We start from the raw sequence: 22,500 nt of genomic DNA, 5'->3' as shown, positions 1-22,500 counted from the left end.
TCCTGAGCCACTGGGATTATAGGCATACACCGCCACTCCTGGCTAAACTTTTATTTATAAATTTTAAAAAAGAATCAGAGAGGGCTAGGGCTGTAACTCAATGACAGAGTGCTTGCTTAGCATGTGTGAGGCATTGGGTTCTATCCTTAGCACTACATAAAAATAAACAAATAAAATAAAGGCATTCGTCCATTTACAACACTTTAAAAAGAAAAAGAGAGATATAGTCATTGGGATTTTGAATATTAGTATTTCATTTTATAGTCCTAAATTTTTACATTTTTATGATTGAGTTGATTTATTTAAAAATACTTTACCAAAGTGAGTCACATACTGTTTTTCCTGGTATTCATTCTAAAACTGATAGATAGTTACTAGGTTCATATTTTCAAGGCAGCAATATTCTTTATCTCATAGACTCTAGATAATCTGAAGGAAGGGAAACACCACCTCCGTGTGCGGCCTGCAGATATACCTGTTGCTGAGAGAGCATCTTTGAACTACTGGCGAACCTGGAAGTGTATCAGCAAACCCTCAGAATTTCCAATAAAAAGCCCAGCCTTCACAGGTACAATCATAGATAGGCTGGCCCCTCTGAAGACCACACCAGCTTCCCCTCTTCTCACCTTAACAGAAGGGACTTCCATCCAGAGAATAGTTCCATAGTCCCAATAGTCCCATCTCTTTGAGTTCATTGTGGATGATTTCTCTACCTCTTGGTCATCTCTTTTGACCTAGTACTTTACCTCATGCCCTCTCTATGGCTGCTTGCTCACTGCTGCTCAGATCCTCCTCCATGCTGTTTCCAGTACACACTGGTTTCACTTAGGCAAAGTTAGGATGCATTCCACTCCCACTCAGAAGTCAGGAACTTCACCATCCTTTCAAGTTACCTCCAGCCACCAAAGAATGTCTCCAAATGATCTCTGTCTGATGAGTGCCTTGCAGCATAGTCAGCCAATCTGGGATACTAGAACAAGGCATTCGTGATTATTGATGGGTTTTGAACTTCCAGGAGAGTCAAAATCATGTTTTATCTATAAGTCACAGTGGTTGGTTTGGTCCATTAAAAAGAACTAAATATACAAATAAATTTAGTGACTCTGGGTACATAAGCCAAAATGTTACAATGTATCCTATAGTCCTTCAATGTCTATAGAAAAAAACAGATTTCCATGTTCTAGTCCCCACCTCACTCCTTCTGAACCTTAGGGCTACATCTGAAAAGAGAGAGAGGGAAAGGAGGTGTGTGGCAGGCACTCTCCTGGGTGGTCTTTCCAGCTTCTTCTGGGAACCCTGGATAATGAGAGTCCTGGTCTCAGGTGATGCCTCCTGTGTGTTCTCCTCCAGGCCTACATGACAAGGCACCTTTGGGGCTCATGGACACACCACTTTTAGACACAGAAGAGGAAGTGCACTACTGCTTCCTGCCCTTAGACCTGGTGGCCAAGTATCCAAGCCTAGTGACTGAAGACAACCTGCTGTGGCTGGCTGAGACTGTGGCCCTGATCGAGTGCGAGTGCAGCGAGTTCCGCTTCATTGGTGATTGCTCTGTCCATGGATGGAGCAGGCTGATGGGGCCACCCACCATTCCCCACCCCACATCCCATATTCCTCAGAGCCCCAGTGTGGTGCATAGGGCCTCAGAGTTTCCTTGGGCAGAGGTGCAAAAGCACCACAGTCTTTCTGGAGGCAAGCACATTGCAGTACAGACTCTCACTTGGATCAGAGTTATTTTAGTTCCTATTTCTTTGGGGATGGCCTGACTGTAAAGAGGCACTGAAGCTCCCTGAGGTGATGTCAGAGGCCTCAGAAGTCAGTGTAAAGGTCAGAGTGTTCAGCTGAACTCTTTCTCTGCCCTTAATATCTCCAACTGAGTTCCAGGCCTAAGTGCCTGTTAGGAATGAGGAAATAGAATTGTTTCAAGGGATGTTCCTACCTGCTCAGAATACAAGGGAAGAAGGGTGAATGGTGATAGTTTTCCCAGAATCATGCAGAATGGTCAGTGTGAGCTTGTAACCTAAGGAGGGATGAGATCTCCAACCTTGCATGGGAAAGAGCTCCCTCTCCCCATTGCCTCAGGACCAGCTCTGCTAGGGATAGCTAGCAGAATCAGGGAATAGCTCCCTGATTCCAAGCTGCAGTCAGCAGCTTCTACTGCCCAGAGAAGGCAATAAACACTCAAGTTGATGCAAGGGCTCAAATGTCTGGAATCACAGCCATTCAGATTCAAGTCACTAGGAAGTTGTCTGTGATATGCTTCTGAATCTCCAGGTTAATTCACACAAGACATTAGAGATGGCTCCATCTCTGCCTCTCACACTGCAATCCAGGCTGGGACAAACTCAAAGTGCCACTTGCCAGCCCAGGCTTGGCCAGGCCCCTTCTCTCTAAGCAGCAAGACAACTCCCTCCTTTGGAATGACCACTCTGGGGTCAAACTCACAGGATAAGTCTCAGAGTCATTATGCTCACCATAAGGGCCTGGCTTGGGATTCCAACACAGGATTCCAAACACAGGAAAGCAAAGTAATTTGGGGTCTTTCACCTTGAAAGCCAATGAATCAAAGCTGATCAGGTATGTTTAGAAATTGTTCCAGAACAAGGAGAACCTAGGATAAGTTGAAAAACCAAAAACCTGCCAGAACCTGTACCTCCAGTGAAATCAGAAGTAGCCTTGTTAACTCATGTTGTTTCCCTTTGTTTTTCAAGTGAATTTTCTCCGTTCACACAAGATTTTGCTACCAGATAATTTCTCCAACATAGATGTGTTAGAAGCTGAAGTGGAAATTCTAGAAATTCCTGAGCTCACGGAAGCTATACGGTTGTACCGGATGAACATGGGTATGTCACCTGGGAACCCTCACCTTCCCTTGACATTCTGGGTCTGGGTGGACTTGAACTGGAGAAGCCAAGAACGTTTTCTCTCCCATTACCATTGTGGGCTTTGGGGTGGTAGTGAGTGAAGTGGATGCTGTAACTTAGAATCCAAGAATAGGAATTTTGCCTGAAATCCTGCATGCCCTATCTGCTCAGTGTCCCAATGATGGAGTTAGGAGGCAACTACCAGGGCCAAAGGAATCCTTACCCAGCATGGAGCAGGAAGAACCCAGACTGGATGAAGGAACCAGGCTGGAATGTCCTGGGGAGAGAGATGGTCCTAAGGCAAGCTTCTAGCAGCAGGAGCTACCTATCCTGTTTACTGCCTTCTCTGGGCTTCAAATGTGGAAATCCTAGGCAACTGAAACTTGTGGCATCCATCTCCTACTCCTCACCTTCTCTTCCAGGCACAGCTGGGAAATAGTTGGGCAAACTTGCCACCAATGCCTCAGTCATCCCACTAGACCCCAAATTCCCTTCTCCCTATTTCTCACAACTATTGGCTACTATGCCTGTTTCTGTCTATTCCTGGTATTTCCTGTCTTCTGTTCAGGCCAGAATGAAGCTCCTAGCCCTGCTTCATTCCAGCTGCTCCTCGTCTTATGGTTTTGATTTTGCTTTTCATCATCCCATTTCCCAATTCCTGTTCATCCATGGAAGCTACTGTGCATGTTTTAGAAGCTAGCTACCTCTGGGGACCTCAGCTGGCCTTCTGAGAATATGTAAAACCTTCTCAAATAACAAAGCTGAAAAAAAAACGACTGACTTGCACATATGCAGTTTGTCTGGCCATCATCAGACATTTGTTCCATGGGAATGAGGCCATTCCCTGTCTTCAGGTCCAGCCTCTTTCCAGGCAAATGGATTCTCATCCTATGCTGCATTCTGCAGCAGGTCTCAGGAGCCTGTCCCAGGGCCTTACAACCCTCTTGAGAGTATGAGTTCAGCCCCCTCCCTCAAGAACTGCTGATCCTCAGAGAACTTGGATCACTATGAGTTGGGCAAAGTAGTACCTGCTCCACACAAGAAATGTAAAGATGGATTTGTGTTTGTAGACAGGCTCTCCTCCAATATAAAGCACAGGGTTAGTCTTTAATAAAGCATCCTAAAAGGGAGACAACTCTAGTAGCCCCAAAGAAGGACAGCTGACATCAAAACCCCAGTCCTAGGGTTGTGGCTCAGTGGTAAAGCATTTTCCTAACACATGTGAGGCACTGGGTTTGAGCCTCAGCACCCTTAAAAAATAAGTAAAGTTATTGTGTCCATTTATAACTAAAAATGTTTTTAAAAACCCAGCCCTGCCTTGTCTAGCTCTGCAGTTACTTGTACTGAGTATCTTGCCCTAAACTGAAAAACTGGGCAAAGGGAGGGTACTTAGTTAGTTAACCCCTCAGGGCACAATTTATCTGTGAAAAGATGATAGCACTAAATCTCTCACAGGGTTGATCTGAGGACTGGAGATAATACATGAAAATTCCCTGGCAGGTTGCTCATTGTCCCACTATTGCAGGCTTTTATAGGCTATGACAACTATGTTCTGTGGATTATACCTTGTGTGCTGGCTGCAGAAGAACAAGATCCCACCCATGAGCCACCCAAATACCTAAAAGTAGCTCTACATAGTATGTCTCTGAGGAAAATTCTGCCCAGGAGACCCAAGGAGACAGTAGGGACTGTGTGAATCCTAGAAGCCTGTGTCTCTCATTTGGCTCTGTGCTACAGTTGCTGATATTTTTTCCCTTGAATAGTTAGAAAAGTTTGGAACTAATGGAGCTTCCTGCAGAGGCTGAGGCCAAATGCTCTGAGACTTCTGAAATTCAGATGTTAGTGATAGAGCAAATAAATCCTCACCCTGCCTTACCAATCAATAAATATTTTTAAAAAATATTTGTTTTTTAGTTATATTTAGACACAATACCTTTGTTTTATTTATTTATTTTTATGTGGTGCCGAGGATTGAACCCAGGGCCTTGCACTTGCTTGGTGAGTGCTCTGCTACGGAGCCACAACCTCAGCCCCAACAAATAATTTTTTTTTTAAAGAGAGAGTGAGAGAGGGGAGGGAGGGAGAGAGAGAGAGAGAGAGAGAGAGAGAGAGAGAGAGAGAGAGAGAGAGAGAGAGAATTTTTAATATTTATTTTTAGTTCTCGGCGGACACAACATCTTTGCTGGTATGTGGTGCTGAGGATCGAACCCGGGCCACACGCATGCCAGGCGAGCGCGCTACCGCTTGAGCCACAAACCCAGCCCCCCAACAAATAATTTTGACCTCTAAACCTGACTGAGAGTACAAAAAATTATACTAAAGTTGAGAAAATCCACATTTGGTCTATGCAAGGACATGTCCTCCCTCTAAGCCACTTAAGTATTCCTTGGGGGCAGCTAGAGGAATTAAGACCCATAGCCTCTAATTCAGCTATGCTGAAGAAGGATTTAGGAGTCACACCTTTATCCCTCGCACAGGTGGCTGTTCCCGGACCTCCTGTCCTCCCCCAAGCCCTGGAAAGGGGGTGCGTGCAGCCGGTCTGGAGTCTGTGAAGCCACTGTACATGATGGCCCTTGGTCTGCTGGTCAAGTACCCAGACTCTGCGCTAGGACAGCTCCGCATCGAGAGCACGCTGGATGGAAGCAGACTGTATATCACAGGGAACGGAGTTCTCTTCCAGCATGTCAAGTAAGGCCTTCTTTGGGGAGCTGCTCAATCCCATCAGGTTGGGTTTCGCCCTTCTTTTGGTGAATAGCCTGAGGCCTTCCCCCAGAAACCAGGGGGAGAGTGTGTCCTCAGGGTCAAACCTTTCATTTCACTCTCCACAACCACTACTGGGTTAGAGCCTCTGAGGAGATGGCTGGAGACAAGGTAAAAGGGTCCCCAGAGATCAAGGGCTTTAAGCTATTCATATTTGTTTTCTCTACCATTCATTTCCTTGTGCTGGTCTGAGGTAATCTGGCCACAGTCGTACCTTCAGAGTAGTTGGGCACCCCACCCAATAATACCCTTATGCAAGGTTCTCTCTATCCTTGGGAGGCTCACTAGACTATGAGGCCTGAGCCTAGAGTGAGCTTCTAAGAAGCAAGGCAGGGCAGATTTCCCCAAGGTGGTAGTGATATAAGGCCCTTGCTTTGATGGATGAGCTCAGAATATCCCTGTAAGTCTGGGGCATGGATTCCAATCCTGCATTTTAGAAAGGCAAACTGAAGTTAGGAACAGTGGAGCAACTCTGTTAGGGTGGCAAAATCCATAGTACCAAAACTAAAGCTAGGAGTGGGTTTCCCTAAGTGCCTGGGGAGAGCATCAGCTGACTCACAACACTGTCTTACCCCCAATCCTATGGGTTGAAACTCTTTTGGCCCATACATACCATTTACCATCTGTCCCAGACATGTCCACTCCTAATGTCACAGAAGGTAAAAACCAAGTGCCTTTGTAAGGATAAGGGAAATGGAGGTTGATGTCAGCCTCTTTTATGGACACACAGGGTGTTAGAAATTTCTCTGCTACACCTTGACTGAGACACCTTAGGCAGATACTTATGGGGGCAGGAAGCAAGTGATTGGACCCTGGCCTGACTTCTGAACCTGAGAGAGGACCTGGAGACTTGAAATTAGTCAGTTTAGCAGGATTTGCTGAAATAGGTTAAGCTCAGTTCTAAAAAGTTGTGTCCAGGCTTACTTTCTTTGAAGATACCACCAGATATCCAGTTAAACAAAGGAAATAATGCTAGCGGTGCCAGGTTTAAGCCAGTGTTGGTGCATGTATTCTAGGCAAGGAAAGTTTATAGGCTACATTCTTGTGGGGCACAGTGCTGAGGCTTTTCATGACAGGCTTTCCTCTGGGCAGGAACTGGCTGGGGACTTGCCGGCTTCCCCTGACTGAGACCATTTCCGAAGTGTATGAACTCTGTGCCTTCCTGGACAAGAGGGACATCACCTATGAGCCAATGAAAGTGGCTCTGAAGACTCATCTGGAACCAAGGAGTTTGCCACCCATGGATGTGCTTAGTAAATGAGGAAGTTATTGGGTTTGAATTTAGCATGGGGGTGGTGGGATATCTAGGGGATCCTAGAAAGATAAGGAAAGAAAGATGATACAGGAAAGGACCAGGAACTGTAGATGGAAGAGGAGGGGAAAATCAACATTTGTGGATTTTCTAAATGTAAACTTCATGTTAAGATCCCCATCCTCATGTCCAAGTCCACAGTTTGTCCCAGGAGTACAAACAGGGCTGCTACCCAGTCTGGGACTGCACAGCCCCAGGAACCAACATGATGTGCTCAGTTGTTTCTTATAATTAGGCAAAGAAGAATGGTTCCTGGGTCCATTTAACAGATGAAGCAGAGGCTCAAGGGGAAACTTGCTCAAATTACATGACTGGGGTTTGAATCTGAGTCCAAAGTCAGTGAAGTGATGTTTCAACAGTTCATAACCTCTTGGTTTTTTAGAGTAGGTTTAAGCTGTAGTGCTATCATTCAGCAACATTCAATATTTATTGAGCACCAACAATGTACCAGGACAAGGATACATACTGGAAGTAGAAAAGTGAGTCACACAGACTCAGTCCATGTTTTTGGGTGTTCTTAGTTTAATTCTGTACTTCCTGCCTCTTGGTCATATAATCTAGTTTTACACCCTGTACTCATCCCAATACTCATAAGAAAATGGTTCTCAAACATCAAAATAACACCTAAATATAGTCATTCTCCCAAGAAAAGGGTCATGGATTCATCTTTCCAGCATAGAGCCCTGTGACATACCTAGAGGCTTGGTCTCTAGAAAAGTGACAGTAATTTGTTGAAAGCTGGCTCCATGATATCTGCTAAATCTCAAACAGAAACCTAGACTTCTAGCTCCAGTATGAATGAATGGCCACAAAAGTGGCCTCACTATGACACAGACAGCCAGAAACCCAAGGCAGGAGGCAATGTAGATGGAATCATCATCTGAGCTTTCTTGAGGGAGGTGGGTCAGGAGAAGGAACAGTGCCCTTGGGATTGGAATTCCAGAGGGCTTCCCACTCCAGAGTTGCCAATTGACCCTGAAAACTGTTATTCTAAGCCACCTCACTTCCATGGAAGCTGTATGGTGAGGACCAGGAAAAGCTGGTATGTCAGGATTCCTGCTGCTTCTCAGAATAGGCCACATCTTATTAATGATGAATACAGGGAGCCTTAACATGCAATATATAATCTTCCTTCTGTCCATATGATGTGTTCCCTCTCATTGGTTTCCATAGATGAGTGGACAGCAGAGATTACTGTGTATTCCCCACAACAGATTATCAAAGTTTATGTTGGAAGCCATTGGTATGCAACCACCCTGCAGACCCTGCTGAAGGTACTGCTAACCCCAGCTTCCCTTTTTCACTTTGGCTTCCCTGCCTGAGCTGCTTTGGGACTTGTCAACTAACCCTCACACAGCCTCCAGCACCTGCTTAGAACAAGGACTTCTCCCAACTCCACTGCCTAGAGCCCTCTTTCCTTATGGCAAGAAATGGAATAGCAGCATGCTGGAAAGGACTCAACAGTGTGGGTAGGGAGGAGGCTGGTCTGAGGGGCATGGCCTGAGGAGGAGGTAGGATGGTGTTCCAAATGTTTTGGAGAGGGGGGATCATCAAAATTTGAAGCAGAGATGGTGTGCATCGCCCAGGGTGTTCTGCTCCCAATTGTGCCTGTAAGACAGGGAGACAGAAATCCCAAAACATCTGCTCTAGTGTGGTAAGGGAAATTGAGAGGTGACTGACCTGTCCCTCACTAAAGACCTAGCCCTGGGGACTAACTGATTCTGCTATCTATCCCCCTCCAGTATCCAGAACTGCTGTCCAACTCTCAGAGAGTATACTGGATCACATACGGACAGACCCTACTTATCCATGGGGATGGCCAAATGTTCCGACATATTCTCAACTTCCTGAGACTTGGAAAACTCTTTTTACCATCTGAATTTAAGTAAGCAAAGCAAGTAATCAATGATGAAATCACTGAGGTTTACCCCTTCTTCAACAAAAGAAAGGTTTACAGAATTCAGTGGGGAGGTTGTTGTTATTTCCAACGTTGGCATTATTGATCAAGGGAGCTTCTCTGAAGGCTTATGCAACTCCCACCCCAACTGCCCAGTCTGACATCTCCTTGTCCTTTGCAGGGAATGGCCTCTCTTTTGCCAGGAGGTGGAGGAATACCACATTCCATCCCTCTCAGAAGCCCTTGCACAATGTGAGGCATACAAGTAAGAAAACTTCACTCAGAATTCCATGTTTGGACCTTTATATTCCTCTTGGAAATGCTAAGTCTCAACTACTAGTGGGACCTGGTCTTTCTGGGGTGAAAGGAATAACAGGCTCAAGATTGGCCAGTGATCTAATTGGAACTCCTTTCCTCCACTGTCTATCCCTGACCAACCAGCTGATGAGCTGATGGAAGTTTTCACTCACTAACCAACCCCTCTTGGTCTTTGCAGGTCATGGACTCAGGAGAAAGAATCTGAAAATGAAGAAGCTTTTCCCATCAGGAAGCTGCACGTGGTGACAGAAGGACCAGGGTCACTCGTAGAGTTCAGTAGAGATGCCAAAGAAGTAAGGCCCAATCTCACTTGGTTGGCACTCTTCTCAAAGAATGCCCTCACAAGGCTGGGATTGTGGCTCAATCCCAGTGGTAAAGTGCTCACCTAGCATGTGTGAGGCACTGGGTTTGATCCTCAGTACCACATAAATTTTAATAAATAAAATAAAGGTATTGTGTCCATCTACAACTAAAACATATTTTTAAAAAATGCTACAAGTCCTGGGGTAGACTGGGGTAGGCCCAGGTACTAAAGAATATGGTAGTGAAAGAGCAGGACCTACACTGGTTCCTAGTACAGGAACTGATTTCTGAACCTTGAAGGAGGCACAGGGACATGCTGACCACTTGTCCCCTGAAACACCAATAATCTATCTGGTTGGAGTGAGAAGCCCCTGGGCTGGCACCACCCTTATTCAGATCAAACAAAGCTAAAATGGGTGACCCATGTCAGGGATAGGATTGTTCTGGGTGAACAGCGAAGTCGTAGAGATTCAGCTTGGGCAAGGGTTCGATGACAATGTATAACATGCCCAGAGCTACTATGTCCCTCCTTTCCCAGACCACAGCCTGCATGCCTATGGACTTCCAAGACTGCAATGAAAGGACTCCATGGAACAAGGCCAAGGGGAATCTGGCCAGATCCAGTCAAATGGAAGAGCCTGAACAGTATACTCGGACTATCCAGGTTTCCCTGTGCCGAAATACCAAGAGGGCAGGCAATCCCAGTGCATACTCACACTGCTCTAGCTTATGTGCTAACCCCAGACACTGGGGAGGCCACTCTGAAAGTCCCCCCAAAAAGAAGTGTACCACAATCAACCTCACCCAGAAATCTGAAACTAAAGATCCCCCTGTCACCCCCATGCAAAAGCTCATCTCCCTGGTGAGGGAATGGGACATGGTCAATTGCAAACAGTGGGAATTCCAGCCAATGACAGCCTCCCGGAACAACTCCTTGGAGGAGGGTGCCCTGCATCTCCCCTCGGGAAGTGAGACTGCTTCCCAGTCCAGCACCTCCGCTACTTGGAAAGCCCATTCCATAGCGTCAGAGAAGGATTCAGGTCTACCAGCAGGGGCTGGAGCTGGAGCAAAAGACAAGGGGCCAGAGCCAACCTTTAAGCCATACTTCCCTACAAAAAGAGCTATTTCCCTGAAGGACTGGGGCAAGCAGAGACCAAAGGAGAGAGGTGAGTCCTACCCCATTCTTGACCAAAGTCTCATTTACAACAGAAAAGACAAATCCCTTGGCTGAGACCACAGAGCTAGTTAGTGAAAGAGAGACTAGAGCCTGCCCTCCAATGCCAGCTTTGAGCCAGGCAGCAGTCACAGAAATTACTGGTATGCTAGCATAGCTTGGGGAGCTAAGAGACCTTATAAGGTGAAGTGATTAGTACTGTGGAAAGGGAGAATCTAAGTAGTAGGAGCACAGGGAGCCTGGGGGGGGGGGCAGAAAGGAAAACAGTTAATTTCCCATAGGACATAGTAAGTGAAATTAATGATCCAGAGTAGTAGTTTGTGGAAAGCACAGACCTTTGGTCTAGACGGTGCACTGGCTTCTTCCTATGCAGAAGCCATGGAAATGAGGCTGAAGGCAGGTCTTGTGGGCCAAGTTCAGGATGTGGTGCTGTTCTGACCTTGAGGAGCAGACAGCCCCTGAAGAATTTGGGAGCATGTGGTCAGGTAGGCATCTCAGAAACCTTGCTCAGGGGTAAAGGAAGCGCAGCAGCAGGACAGGGTGTGTCAGAAGCAGAAGTTCTTTCTAGGCTGGGTCAAAGAATGAGCATACTAGGAGGTGGGCACCTACCAAGGTGGGGAGGACAAGAGAAAGTAGATCTTGTAGAAGAGCACACAAATCATGTGGAATACCAGGGAACACACAGGTGGAGAAGTCCAGGAGACCAGAGGGCCTATGGAGACTAGGATGCAGAGAGTTCCTGTGTGGCTGGTAGTGGGGAGGTGGTCCAGGGAAGTGTGCTGAGAACTGCCATGCCAGGCTGTTTTCTTTGCTCCTTCAAAAGATCTTCCTACAGTACTGTCACCTTACCTTCTAGTGACTCAGGCCCTGCTTGGAAGGACCTTGTTGGACTCTATCTATGAGCCCTAATTTGATCTATCAATATTCAGGCAAACATCCACTCTTCCAGAGTGGGCACATGAGAATCTCACCCATAAAGGTCTTCTTATTTTACAGTTTTATACATTCCCAGTCCTTCAATGATTATGTTATTGGCCCTATTTGATACTAGTACTACATCAACAGAAGGATTTGGAGAGTTCCTTGGAGTTCAGAAATTCAAAATTTGGCTTGCAATGATGCCAGGGCAGTGAAGAGAAGAAAGGGTGCCATTTCTAAGAAGCTGGATGCTTCTGGAAGAGTGGGGTTACTGGTCTGTCACCAGAGGTCCCCTTTCCTTTCTTGGGCTCTTAGCTTAGGGCTCTTCTTAGGCTTGAGAGCTTTTCTTTGCCCTTCTTGTTTTCACAGAAAGCCCCGCACCTGAGCAGCCTCTGCCTAATGCCAGTGGGGTAGACAACCCAGGGGTCATCCTTAAAGTGACTCACCCGCCTGTTGTGGGTAGTGATGGCTCCTGTATGTTCTTTGAGGACAGCATCATCTATACCACACAGATGGATAACCTCAGACATACACCACTCACAGCCAGCCCCCAGCCCCGAGGTGAGACTTTGGAGCCATGCCTAGCCCTGTACTTCTTTGGAGATGCCTGAGTCCCCACCCAGGGTACTTGAGGGAAAGTGTTCCTTAGGAACCCTATACCTCTCCCCCTGTCCCCTTGGCTATCTCTAAGGTTATCTGGCTGTGGGGAGATATGATATCTACTCTTTCCTTCCTCCACAGAGGTGACTTTTCTTAGTTTCTCTCTGTCTTGGGAAGAGATGTTTTATGCACAGAAATGTCACCGATTCCTGACGGACATTATCCTGGATTCCATCAGGCAAAAGGATCCTAAAGCCATCACGGCCAAGGTGGTCTCTCTGGCCAACCGGTTGTGGGTATGTGTGTTAGGCTATACCTTCTCCATCTGTCCTTTCATGCTTCCCTTCAATCTTCCCTTCAATAAGTGGTAAGGGGAAGTCAGGGCAGTTTTATCTGGACCTACTCTTAGCCACAAGGTAGATGTGGAGTGCCTGTCCCAGACCCTTGTGGCTCCTATAGGCCCAGGAAGCCCATGGCCCACATGTTACTAACTGAGGGATTAGGAGCTGCTCATGGGTCTGCCTGACTGTGGGCTCTCCTGGCAGACTCTGCACATCAGCCCCAAGCAGTTTGTGGTGGATTTGCTGGCCATCGCTGGCTTCAAGGATGACCGGCACACTCAGGAGCGCCTATACAGCTGGGTGGAGGTAAGCCTACCTGCACCACACTGGGAACAGCAACCCTGTGGATGCCTCATATGGGTACTGTCTTACTAGACAGTACTGTCTAGAAGGCTAGATCAGAGGCAGCTAGAAGACTGGCCTCTGGTCTTGAGAAATAGTAAGTGAAATTAACTGATCCAGAGTAGTCAGAACATTGATTTTTATAGTTTTTTCTCCAACAACCCTAGCCACACTTGGAAAAGCATGTCCCATAAACCCAAGCTTGTGCACACAGAAGTTAGGCCTTTCCAACTTTACCTTGTAGCCAAAACATTGCCATAAATGTTGGACAAAGGAATGATTCCTTAAAATGATTTCTACATGCAAGGTGCTGGGTTGGATCCTCAGAACCACATAAAAATAAATAAAGGATATAGGCATCTACAACTAAAAAAAAAAAAATTCAGAAGTAGGAAACACTTCTGACCTCAATTTTTCTCATTTGCCTGGTAGCTAGCCACTGCTAGCCACAGCCCTATGAGATGCCCTAATGCATCAAAGTTCCCCAAAACCCCAAAAATGAGGCTTACCCTGTCCCTATCTCCATCTACCCACTTGGACAATCAGGGGTAAGACAGGCCTTTCCTTGCAGCTTACACTGCCTTTTGCCAGAAAATATGGCCGCTGCGTGGACCTGCTCATCCAGAGAGGCCTGTCTAGATCTGTCTCTTACTCTGTCTTAAGCAAGTACTTACAAGAGGGCTAGGGTGCCCAGAGACGCTGCCCTGCAGCCTCCACCCCAGGCATGTGCCCATCCAAAAGGGCTAGGATGCCCAGAGATGCTGCCCTGCAGCCTCCACCCCATGCATGTGCCCATCCAAATCAGTCTATTCTTTAATTATAATTAAACAAATAAAACAGTGGATCACAAGTCAAAGGTCTAGACTCCTTCTCTGAGACACAAAGGACTTCAGTGACAAAGGACTAAGGGGACCTGTGAGATAATAACGAACTCTAAAAGCTATTCAAAAGGAATCATATCAAAATAACCAAACTGGCCCAAAAGCAGAGGATGGACCTGGGGAGCCAGGGCAGGCAAGGGTGGGACCACTAGGGGTGGGCTGGCTCCTGTGTTTGGGGAGCTCATCATTAAAGCCAGTGAGCAGTTTCACTATGTTTCTTCCAAGGGCTGGGTGCAGCCCAGTCACTGCCCAAAGCCACATGGTACCCCACTAACCTAGAGCATGTAAATACTTGCCCTAGCCTATTCTGAACTTAAAGTTGGGAGTAGGGACAGGAGAAGGACACATGGAGCCAGAAACCTGGGATAAAGGTTCTTTCCCAGGCTGTGCAGCCAGAGGCTCCAGGGTAGTCAGTGGCCACAGATAACAGTGAGGTGGAACAGCACCAGAAGATCCAGAGAAGTGATGTTCCTTGGAGATACTGGCTTCTAGATTCACTTATCACCACTGAGGTCAGACCTGTGGAGACAGGCTAGGCATGAATGCCTGCTTCCCTGGTTCTGGGTCCAGGGGTCCCTTGGGAATTGTTATGGCCCACACACCCCCAGGAAGGAAAAGCTGGGCTGGGGAGGCTGATGGGATAAGGCAAGATGCCACTCACATAGGACAAGTCCTCAAGGACCCTGCCCAAGACCTGCCCTGACACACAGCTGCTGTCAGAGCCACTGGAGCCACTGGCTGATGGGCATTGGGATGAGACTTCAGAGTCCTCAGGAGCTAGGGAAGGAGACTGGGTGAGTTGTCAGCAGGAGAGGCCCAGACCATAGCCTGCCTCTGGCTAACCCCAGACATACTCAAAGAGGGCTGGCTGCCCAGTTCTGCCTCAGCTTCCAATGCTGCTTCCTCTGGGAAGTTTGGAGGATACAGGGGCCAGCGGACACCCAGAAGAGCCGAGTTTCTGTACAGGTGCAAGTTGAGGGACTCCAGAACAGAGCAAGAGGCAGGGTCTCCAGGAAGGGAGCTTGAGGACCCCAGGTAGGGGCTGTCATAGTCAAATGGGGCCACAGCAATGGAAGCCCGAGAGCGAACTTCTGCATAAGAGAGGATCAGGTTGGGACAGGTCAGAAGTCAGGGCTGACAGAAGTCCACAATGCTCTCTGCACAGCTTTTATCAGCCCTACCCCCAAAGTCTGTGTGCTACCTCGGCACTTTAGGACACAGTTGATATTGCGGTCGTTGATAGCTTCCTCACTGGGTGCGATGTCTCGGAAGGCCTTGTTCCCCACACCCATGGACACCATCTCAGCCAAACGCATCTCTGAGTAGAGTAATCACAAATGAGGCCCCACTGGGCTCTATCTGATAAGTTTTTCCTCTTCACCCATATCCCACAGATTAACTATCCTGTACACTGAGTCTTTCTGGTACCAAATTCTCTCCTCCCAACGGGGCAGGTATCATAATTCCCGTAATAGAGAACCTTGACACTCAAAGGTTAATACTGTGTCCAATGTCACAGACAGTGACTTTGAAGTTGTTTCCCTTACACTGGTTGCTGCTGATGGGCTACCTCCTCTTCCCAAACTTCTAGGTCCCTTGATCCTCCCTGGGCTCCTGGGGTACCCATACTCTGGGGAGGGGAGCATGGAATGAACTAAGGGGCAGAGACCCACCCTTGTTATGGACAGCCTGCCTCCAGAGCAGGCAGGAGATGTCAGCTGTCCAGGCCTGCTTGGTGGCCAAGCTAGAGGCCTGTAGCACAAAGGTGTCCCTGGCCTTGCGACGACGGAACCAGATCTCAAAGCGCAGTTTGCTATCCGCACAGGACTCAGTGAGGCCAAGGTCTGCCATCTGTGTAGCAAGGGGTGGGGGGCTTGGTGAGGCATAAGGAAGGGGAAGGGGCAGGGGCAGGGGCAGGGGGCAGGGGCAGGTGGGCCCACCTTGAAGGAACGCTTATAGGTAAATGTGTCAACACCCGCAGGCCCACGGCGAGGTTTGCTGAAGAGTAGCAATTCCTCAAAGAGGAAAACACGACGAAGAGACTTGTGACGCCCAGTGCGCACTGTGAACTCATCTTGTCGCACTAGCTGCCCCTGCTCCTTGAGGTTAACCTGCAAAATCAGGGCCTGGTGGGTGCCCAGGGCATACCTCTCCTTCCATACCCAGGGCACCTGAACATTATGGCCCAAGATGACTCACATCACAGCCCTGGATGGCATCCATGGCTAGCAGGTCATTGCCATGTCGTAGCTGGAAGTGTACAAGGCTCTGGGCCTCCTGTAGGGCATTCAGCTCTTGTGCAGGTCCCCCACAGGCCCGTGCCAACTCCTGCAGTAGCAGTGCATACTTGCTCATGCGCTGGATAGGCTTTAGCAGGTAGGAGGCCAAGTCCAGATGATCTCCCAGTGCTTGCTGCTTGTCCTGCAAGGTGGGTGGGAGACCACTGAGTGGTTTCAAGGTACACCACCCTCTATCCTACTCCTCCCAGTTTCAGGGACTCCTACCTTGAAGAAGGCGTGACCATAGCTGGTCATCAGGGCATCAGAGCGAGGTTTATTCTTGCTGTAGAGTGCATACATCCCAAACTGCACCCTCTATAAGGACATGCCACTCAGCACAGTTACAAGAAGCCCAGCTCCCAAAGGCTGCCCCCACCCCAGATAAATCATTTTCTCAATTCAAGAGAACTAAAATGCCAGCACCTCTCAGTGGGCATTCCCCTAGAGCCTGCTTTGAATGAGGGATGATCTGGTAGGAATAGGTTCCATGCAGAAGGGGCTTTTCAGGCCCTGTGGGGAAGAAGCCCCATTTCCTCAGACTGAATCTCTATGTTCAGCTCTGCCCCTCCCATAGCTCTAAGAATATCTCTGGTCTCACCTCACCTTGAACTCATTCTCTTGCTAACTACATTTAGTTATGCTCATTCTGACCAGGCCTCTTTCCTGCCACAGCCCTTGCACTTGTTCTTTCCTGGGGTGGAATACTCTCCCTGTCTGGCCTCAGCTCAAATATCTGCAGCTCAAAGGGTACATCTCACTGCTCTCTCTAAAGTGAGAACCCTGTCCCAATAGTAACATGCATTTGTCCTGTTTATTTTCCTCCCAATCCCAGCTATGATCTGGAATTACCTTTTTCATTTATAAGGTTCTCCTCCTGAACCAAAAACACCCTGAGATGCAGAGAACTTATGGGTCTCATTCACAGCTATTCCTAGCAAGGAGCCTAACAGCTATTTGGAGTGTGACAGAATCAGCTGGGGCCAAATGGCCTGTGGGGCTTACGTGGCGTAGGAAGGCATAGGCTACTCGGGGTGGGTGCTGGGTGCAAGCCTCCAGCTCACGCAAGAAGAAATGGTAATGGAAGTCCCGCAGCTTCTCCAGGTTACCAAAAAGGTGAGCTCGCTGGCCACGGAGACCCTGTGGCACATCGGGGCGATCCAGCTCAGGGAAATAGTTCTCCATGGTGTAGTCAAGGGCCCGGACATATTCTCGCTCAGTGGCCACCATCTCTGCCAACACCAACTGTGGCCTACCAGGAAGAATGAATAGGAACCCTTGAGTCCTCCAAGGATCTACCCTCCACTGCCCTCCCTCTCCTGCCCACTGCCTGTACCTATTGGGGCTCTTGAGGTCTTTGCCTGGTAGAGGCAAAGTAGAGTATGACCTGGGACGGGTACCTCCTCCAGCCTCTGGTTTGTGGCAGGCAGTGACAATGGCAGCATGATGGAAGTGGTGGGCAGGCTCTTTGAGACTCTGCCCCAGATTCTGATCAAAGCTGTAGGCCTTCCTCAAGGGAGGAGTAGCAGGTACTGCAGGAACCTGGCTGACACGCAGGCTAGCTGTGCTGCCTGTCAGTGGTGGCTTCAGTGCAGCCTCTAGCTTCTGGTCTAGGGCCAACCAGGTATCCTGACACTGTGCCCAGGCCCAGCGGCATTCCTGGCGGATGCGCTCTGAACCCAGCCCTGTGGCCAGAGCCCACATTTTTCGGAAATGCGCAGGAGGCAAGTCAGGGTGCTGGGTCCAGTGCAGCTGTAGCCGCTGTAGCACAACCCCTGGGTGCTCCTGCTCCAGCTCTGCCAGTACTCGCTGCCCATCCTCAGCCCATGTTGAGGCCTGCAACACCAAGACCAGATGGGCATGAAAGGGGAACCCCAGCAAGTTTTCTGTTCCTTTACTGATCCACCCTTCAGAAGGCTAGCCCCACACCATGTCCCAAGTGGTTGGATTTCAGGGTCAGAAAACAGGATGAACAGAAGGCACTCAGGCTGAGGTAAAGCTGCAGCAGCCATTTTTGGTTCCTCTGAGAATAAAGCCACAGATAGGACCTCTCACCCACCTGCTTGAAGAACTGAAACAGTCTCTCAGCATCTGCCAGCCTCTGGCGCCGCTGGGCTAAAGCCCTAGAGAATTCTATCAGCTGGGCTCGCAGGGTCAGAAAGCGCACCCCAGGGGGACCCAGTTCAGCTGCCTCCCAGCCAGCCAGTGGCTGTAGAAACTTCTCCCCTCTCCTGACTTGCTCCTGGACAAAAAGAATGGGCTCAGCTGGCCCAAATCTGATGGTCCAGTCCTGAACCCAGATCATTTCCACTGACATTTACATGTCTTTAAATCTCTCCTGAGGTAGAAGGCCTTTCCTCCACCCACTCCCAGTATCCACTTTCCCCTCTCTCAAGCCTTCCAAATACAGCTCTCAGCAACATTCAGCCCTCTCTCTCCTGGACTCCAATTCCTCCGTCTCTCCTGACTCTCCTTATGCTTATCAGTGGTTCTTCCTCCTTCTCCCTTTCTCTCACCTAGGCTCCTGAAGATAGTGCGCTCTGTCCCCTAGACAATCCGGTGTGACCACACACTACATCCACCAAGTGACCCTCTCCAGGCAGACCTCTCATTTGAGCTTCAGACACAATGCCTAAGGGCCTTCTATCATTCTCTCTTAGACATCTCAAAAGCATGAATTGCCACTTCATTGTATTTTCCATTTCCATCCTCCAAATCCCTACCTAGAAACTTAGATCTTCTTCCTAGAATACAGTTTGATTATACTTCTTTCTTAAACATATTACTGTGACAGGATCTGGCCAATGACCGGTCTTCCAGACTCATCTCATTCTACTCTCCCTCTTCTGCTCCACATTCCAACCTCATTGGCCTTATGGCTCCTCAGGCATATCATATTCTCCCAGCCTAGAAGTTCCTCTATCCCCAACCCTCTTTGGCCTGATTGACCCCAACTTACCCTTCAGCTCTCAGCTCAAAAATCACCCTAAGAAAGCTTGCTCAACAACCCTGAGAGGTCAGATCTTTGTTACATACTCAAGTAGAATTTTAGTCTCAGTTTTGCACAAACATATCTGTCTGCAAACTTTTGATTATAACTGACATACTCTGATGGACAGTATATACCAGGAGAGCAAGGGATTGACTTATTTCCATTCACTTCTGCAATTCTAGTCACCGGCAAAGTAACCTATACTCACAGAAGAGAATAAGTGACTAAATATACCTGGGCAACCTGGTCCAGCTCCCGGAAAGGGCCTACAGACTGAAGCAGCATGTCCAGTGAGGGTTCCCCTGACTCCTCCAGTGCTGGCCAGCCAACCTGCTGTAGCCATACTTCAATCTGGATAAAAGCACAAGCAGGAAGAGGAAAGGAGAGCTGCTTTTGTATAGAGCTGGGGACTGTGTGCATTGGGTTCACACTTAAAACCAGGTGTGGGGTTCACTTTGGTCAAAAAGTTCCCACCTGGTGCAGCCTGCCCTCCTGGGTCTCCAGTGTTTGGAGCAGCTCTAGTGCCTGCACTCGCTGGTTGCTCTGCAGGGTCAGCTGATGCAGCAGTCCATCTACACGGCCATATAGTTCATTAGCCTTGTCTACCGCTGGCCTAGTACAGAGTACACAGTAAGACCATGCACCTTACTGGTCCCCTTTCTCCGATCTACCTTGTACTGAGACCTTAATCCCACTAATCCTGAATCTTTGACATGGATATGGTGGGCTGTGCTGGGGTAAGATCTGGAACCTGGGCTCATACTTACCTGTAGTCTGGGCTCAGGGTCACCTCTCGGACCTCCTGCTTCAGCCATGCTAGTTCTAAACTCCCCTGGCATTGTAGCCATGCCAGCTGTGGTGAGTCCAGCACCTGCTGCATCAGGACCTGTGCCTGCTGTAGCACCCGACCAACTTCCTGTGATTGAGGGCAACAGGTGGTGGTGGACATGGGAGAGGAGGGAGTCAGAATATTCAGGGAGTTATCAGGAGGGGACACCTACCCCAAAATCCATAGGCTGAGGTACAGCCTTCATATTCTTGATGGCCCCCTGGAGCAGGGCACAAACTGCCTGGCAGCTCTGCAGGAGGGCTTCCAGTCGCTGTTATCAGGAGCAAGAATAACCAGAATGAAGTGCTGATCCCAGGTTTCCTGAATTTCAGGCCACTGCAGCCAGCTTTGTCCTACTGTAGCCAACCCAGGACAGATTCCTCCACAGGTTCAGGTTACCTAAACAACCCTACCCACCCACCTACCCAGAGCACTGACCATTCGGAAATCCAGCCAAGTCTGGTGGCAGTAAGGCAGGCATCCTCCTAATGAAGTAGGCAACCCTGCAGTAGGGATGTGGGTCAACAGGCTCTGATGAGAGGGCAGCTGCTCAAGCTATAGGAGAAGAATGTGTTGTGACCTAAGCTAGTGGAGAAGACCCCACCTCCAACCTCCAGCCAACCTGGCTCAGTACCTGAAGCCCTGAAGGTACCTCCTCAGGCATTTTTCCCATTAGCAGCACCTGGTGCACTGACCCCGGAGCTGCTTCCTGCAAGGAATCAGAGCTCAGTCCTGTACCCTCTACACAATAGGAATGGAGGGGAGATGCAATTCTGTACTCACATGTAGTTGGCATAGCCCCCACAAGAGGGAAGAGCTTGGGGAACAAATCCGGGCATCAACTAGTATGGTAAGTCCCAGGGCCTGGACTTCAGGCCTAAAGGGATGTGTTTCAATTTAGTATCTGATTCCCAGGTCCTGACATCTCCTAGCTCAAGCCCAGTCCCCCAACCATCTCCCCCAAACCTGGGGATGCTTCGCAAGTAGAGTAGGAGGCAGATGAGTTCATGGCTGCCGCACTTGGGGTGAAGCCAGGCTGGGCTGTGGGCACACAACAGTAGCACAGCTCGGCCTTCTACATCACGAGTTCCTGTTGGGGAGGTGGCATTGAACATTCATCCAATTAGGCCACCCCACCTCCACTGCCTCTAGGCCCTCTTAGCTACCTGGCAAGGCAGCCATGCCACTGGCCAGCAGTTCCCAGGTGAGGTTTTGGGCCAGGAGGCAGTTGGCAGACTTGGGAAGGCTGGATCTCCTAGAGTCTTGGAAGAGAAATGGCTTGGATCTCCATGGGGCCACCTACTTAAAGACCCCTCTACAGATCAGGGCTTCAGCCTGAATAGGGTCAGAGACCTTTCCAAATTTTAATACCCACCTCTGGGTATCCCCATTCCCTTCCCAGACTTCCCTAGCTCAGCCTTCCTTACCTGTCACCATAGGTTTGGATGATGTGTCTGATAAAGGGTCTCCAAGATCCACAGGGCTGCTGTCCAACCCCCCAGGGCCTAAGACTGCTGGCAATGCCTCTCCTGGACCTGGGTCCCCTACCAAACCTCCCCTTGGGTTGTCACTTTCACCCTGTGCCAGGCTGAGGTGGGAGGACATGGGGCACAAGAGGCTCTCCACTCCAGAGGGGAATGGCTCCTCTGACTGGACTGAGGAGCCTCCTAATGTGCTCTTCTGGCCATCCCCCGATCCATCTATAGCCTGTAGTTCTGAAGGTAATTGTAGGTCCCTGGACAAGGGGCTGCCCAGAAGCCCTTCGCCCTGGGCAGGTGGTCGTGGAGGACTAGGGTCCTTAATCTGCTTCTGGGAAGCAGAGTCCTCCTCCTCCCAGGCATCCCTGAAACTGCATACAGCAAACCTCCAGTCGGTGGCATGCCCCTGGGAGTCTGGGGACTCATCCCCACCCTCCAGGGACCTTTCCATCACCCCCTATTAAGGGTGGTCCTGCTCAGGGCAAGTGGGCAGGGGCTAGGACTCGGTGTGAAAAGAGGCCTAGGCTCATCCAGGAACTGTGTTGAAGATGGTCCCACAAGGCTCCACAAGCAACGCAAGCAGAGCGCAATAGGCCAAAGGAGGTGTCAAACAAAGGAGATGCCAGGAGCAACGCCAGGCAGAGCGCACTAGGCCAAAGGAGGTGCCCAGATACAGGAAGTGCTGCTGCTACCGAAGAGTTGAAGGCCTGGGGAAGGGGAAAGAAAGTCAGGGGTCTCCTTCCTGACCAGGGCCCTAGTCGTGCTCCCATGAGCCTTTGCCTGGTAGGTCCCACCCGACTCCACCCTTGGACTTCGCCTCACACTAGGCTTTGCAGGACTACCCCTGAGGCTGCCTCGTGCTCACGCTCCCCGCCAGTCCAACTCGGGGGACTGGCGCGCGACTCAGTCGTCCGCCACCTACACTCACGTTCCTGGGAGTGCCGCAGGGAACCGCGAAGCCCGGGAGCCGAGCCTTCGAACACTCCTGAGCCTCGACGGCGGGAACAGCCTGGGCGCCCGGCGTGCAATGGCGCCGCCTCCTGGCGGCGGGGATGGAAAGTAGGGCCACTGGAGACGCAGCGCCGCGCCGCCCCCTGGGGGCCGGAGGACGAAGCCACAGCCCACCCTGCAGGTCCCGACGGCAGACCGCCGGGCGGCGGGAAAGCGCCGAGGCGTGGGCCCGCACAGCGCCCCTTACCCACGGGTCTGACGGCA

General features: G+C 49.5%; 2 protein-coding genes across 5 annotated transcripts in view; one reads left to right on the top strand and one right to left on the bottom strand.

The window, feature by feature from the left end:
* The window catches only part of Kctd19 (potassium channel tetramerization domain containing 19), a 30,374-nt gene extending 16,695 nt beyond the window's left edge, over nt 1-13,679 (top strand). Inside the window, exons 3-16 of the mRNA XM_005318312.4 lie at nt 418-568; nt 1,351-1,542; nt 2,712-2,843; nt 5,342-5,552; nt 6,717-6,877; nt 8,110-8,210; nt 8,679-8,821; nt 9,015-9,098; nt 9,330-9,444; nt 9,993-10,620; nt 11,916-12,107; nt 12,288-12,442; nt 12,692-12,793; nt 13,401-13,679. Of these exons, the coding sequence (XP_005318369.3) occupies nt 418-568; nt 1,351-1,542; nt 2,712-2,843; nt 5,342-5,552; nt 6,717-6,877; nt 8,110-8,210; nt 8,679-8,821; nt 9,015-9,098; nt 9,330-9,444; nt 9,993-10,620; nt 11,916-12,107; nt 12,288-12,442; nt 12,692-12,793; nt 13,401-13,514 (2,481 nt within the window). The 3' untranslated portion in view covers nt 13,515-13,679. The remainder of the gene's footprint in view (nt 1-417; nt 569-1,350; nt 1,543-2,711; nt 2,844-5,341; nt 5,553-6,716; nt 6,878-8,109; nt 8,211-8,678; nt 8,822-9,014; nt 9,099-9,329; nt 9,445-9,992; nt 10,621-11,915; nt 12,108-12,287; nt 12,443-12,691; nt 12,794-13,400) is intronic.
* Nucleotides 523-22,066, bottom strand: Plekhg4 (pleckstrin homology and RhoGEF domain containing G4). Of its 4 annotated transcripts, XR_005731159.2 has the most exons (22): nt 21,235-21,739; nt 20,974-21,069; nt 20,774-20,897; nt 20,591-20,684; nt 20,442-20,516; nt 20,246-20,362; nt 19,980-20,078; nt 19,746-19,894; nt 19,453-19,591; nt 19,213-19,329; nt 18,046-18,228; nt 17,323-17,822; nt 16,992-17,238; nt 16,215-16,304; nt 15,910-16,131; nt 15,651-15,821; nt 15,384-15,561; nt 14,912-15,028; nt 14,565-14,801; nt 14,372-14,487; nt 14,071-14,229; nt 523-970 (listed from the first exon to the last, which is right to left on the bottom strand). XR_005731159.2 is itself a non-coding variant. In XM_005318495.4 (21 exons), exons 1-21 carry the CDS (start codon nt 21,734-21,736, stop codon nt 14,224-14,226), a joined length of 3,579 nt encoding a protein of 1,192 aa, XP_005318552.1. In that variant the 5' UTR covers nt 21,737-22,066; the 3' UTR covers nt 12,952-14,223. The 4 variants fall into 4 exon arrangements, 3 of the variants coding, with proteins under 3 accessions (XP_005318552.1, XP_077888607.1, XP_077888606.1); XM_005318495.4 differs by lacking the exon at nt 523-970 and having other exon boundaries at nt 12,952-14,229; nt 21,235-22,066; XM_078032481.1 differs by lacking the exons at nt 523-970; nt 14,912-15,028 and having other exon boundaries at nt 12,952-14,229.
* Nucleotides 22,067-22,500: the final 434 nt, after the last annotated feature.

This window comes from Ictidomys tridecemlineatus, chromosome 15 (genome assembly GCF_052094955.1).
Source record: "Ictidomys tridecemlineatus isolate mIctTri1 chromosome 15, mIctTri1.hap1, whole genome shotgun sequence".
Classification (NCBI taxonomy): domain Eukaryota; kingdom Metazoa; phylum Chordata; class Mammalia; order Rodentia; family Sciuridae; genus Ictidomys; species Ictidomys tridecemlineatus.
The sequence above is the reverse complement of the archived record's forward strand: the minus strand, read 5'-3'. Positions and strand labels throughout refer to the sequence as shown.

What these genes read in the sequence shown, in the direction of transcription:
- Plekhg4 (XM_005318495.4), bottom strand. Translation starts at nt 21,736, where the DNA reads ATGGAAAGGTCCCTGGAGGGTGGGGATGAGTCCCCAGACTCCCAGGGG. An exon ending in ACCCTGAGCCCAGACTACAG is followed by an intron (nt 19,592 to 19,745) that starts GTAAGTATGAGC and finishes ACTCTGTACTAG; the next exon opens with GCCAGCGGTAGACAAGGCTA. An exon ending in ATGCCATCCAGGGCTGTGAT is followed by an intron (nt 15,822 to 15,909) that starts GTGAGTCATCTT and finishes CTGATTTTGCAG; the next exon opens with GTTAACCTCAAGGAGCAGGG.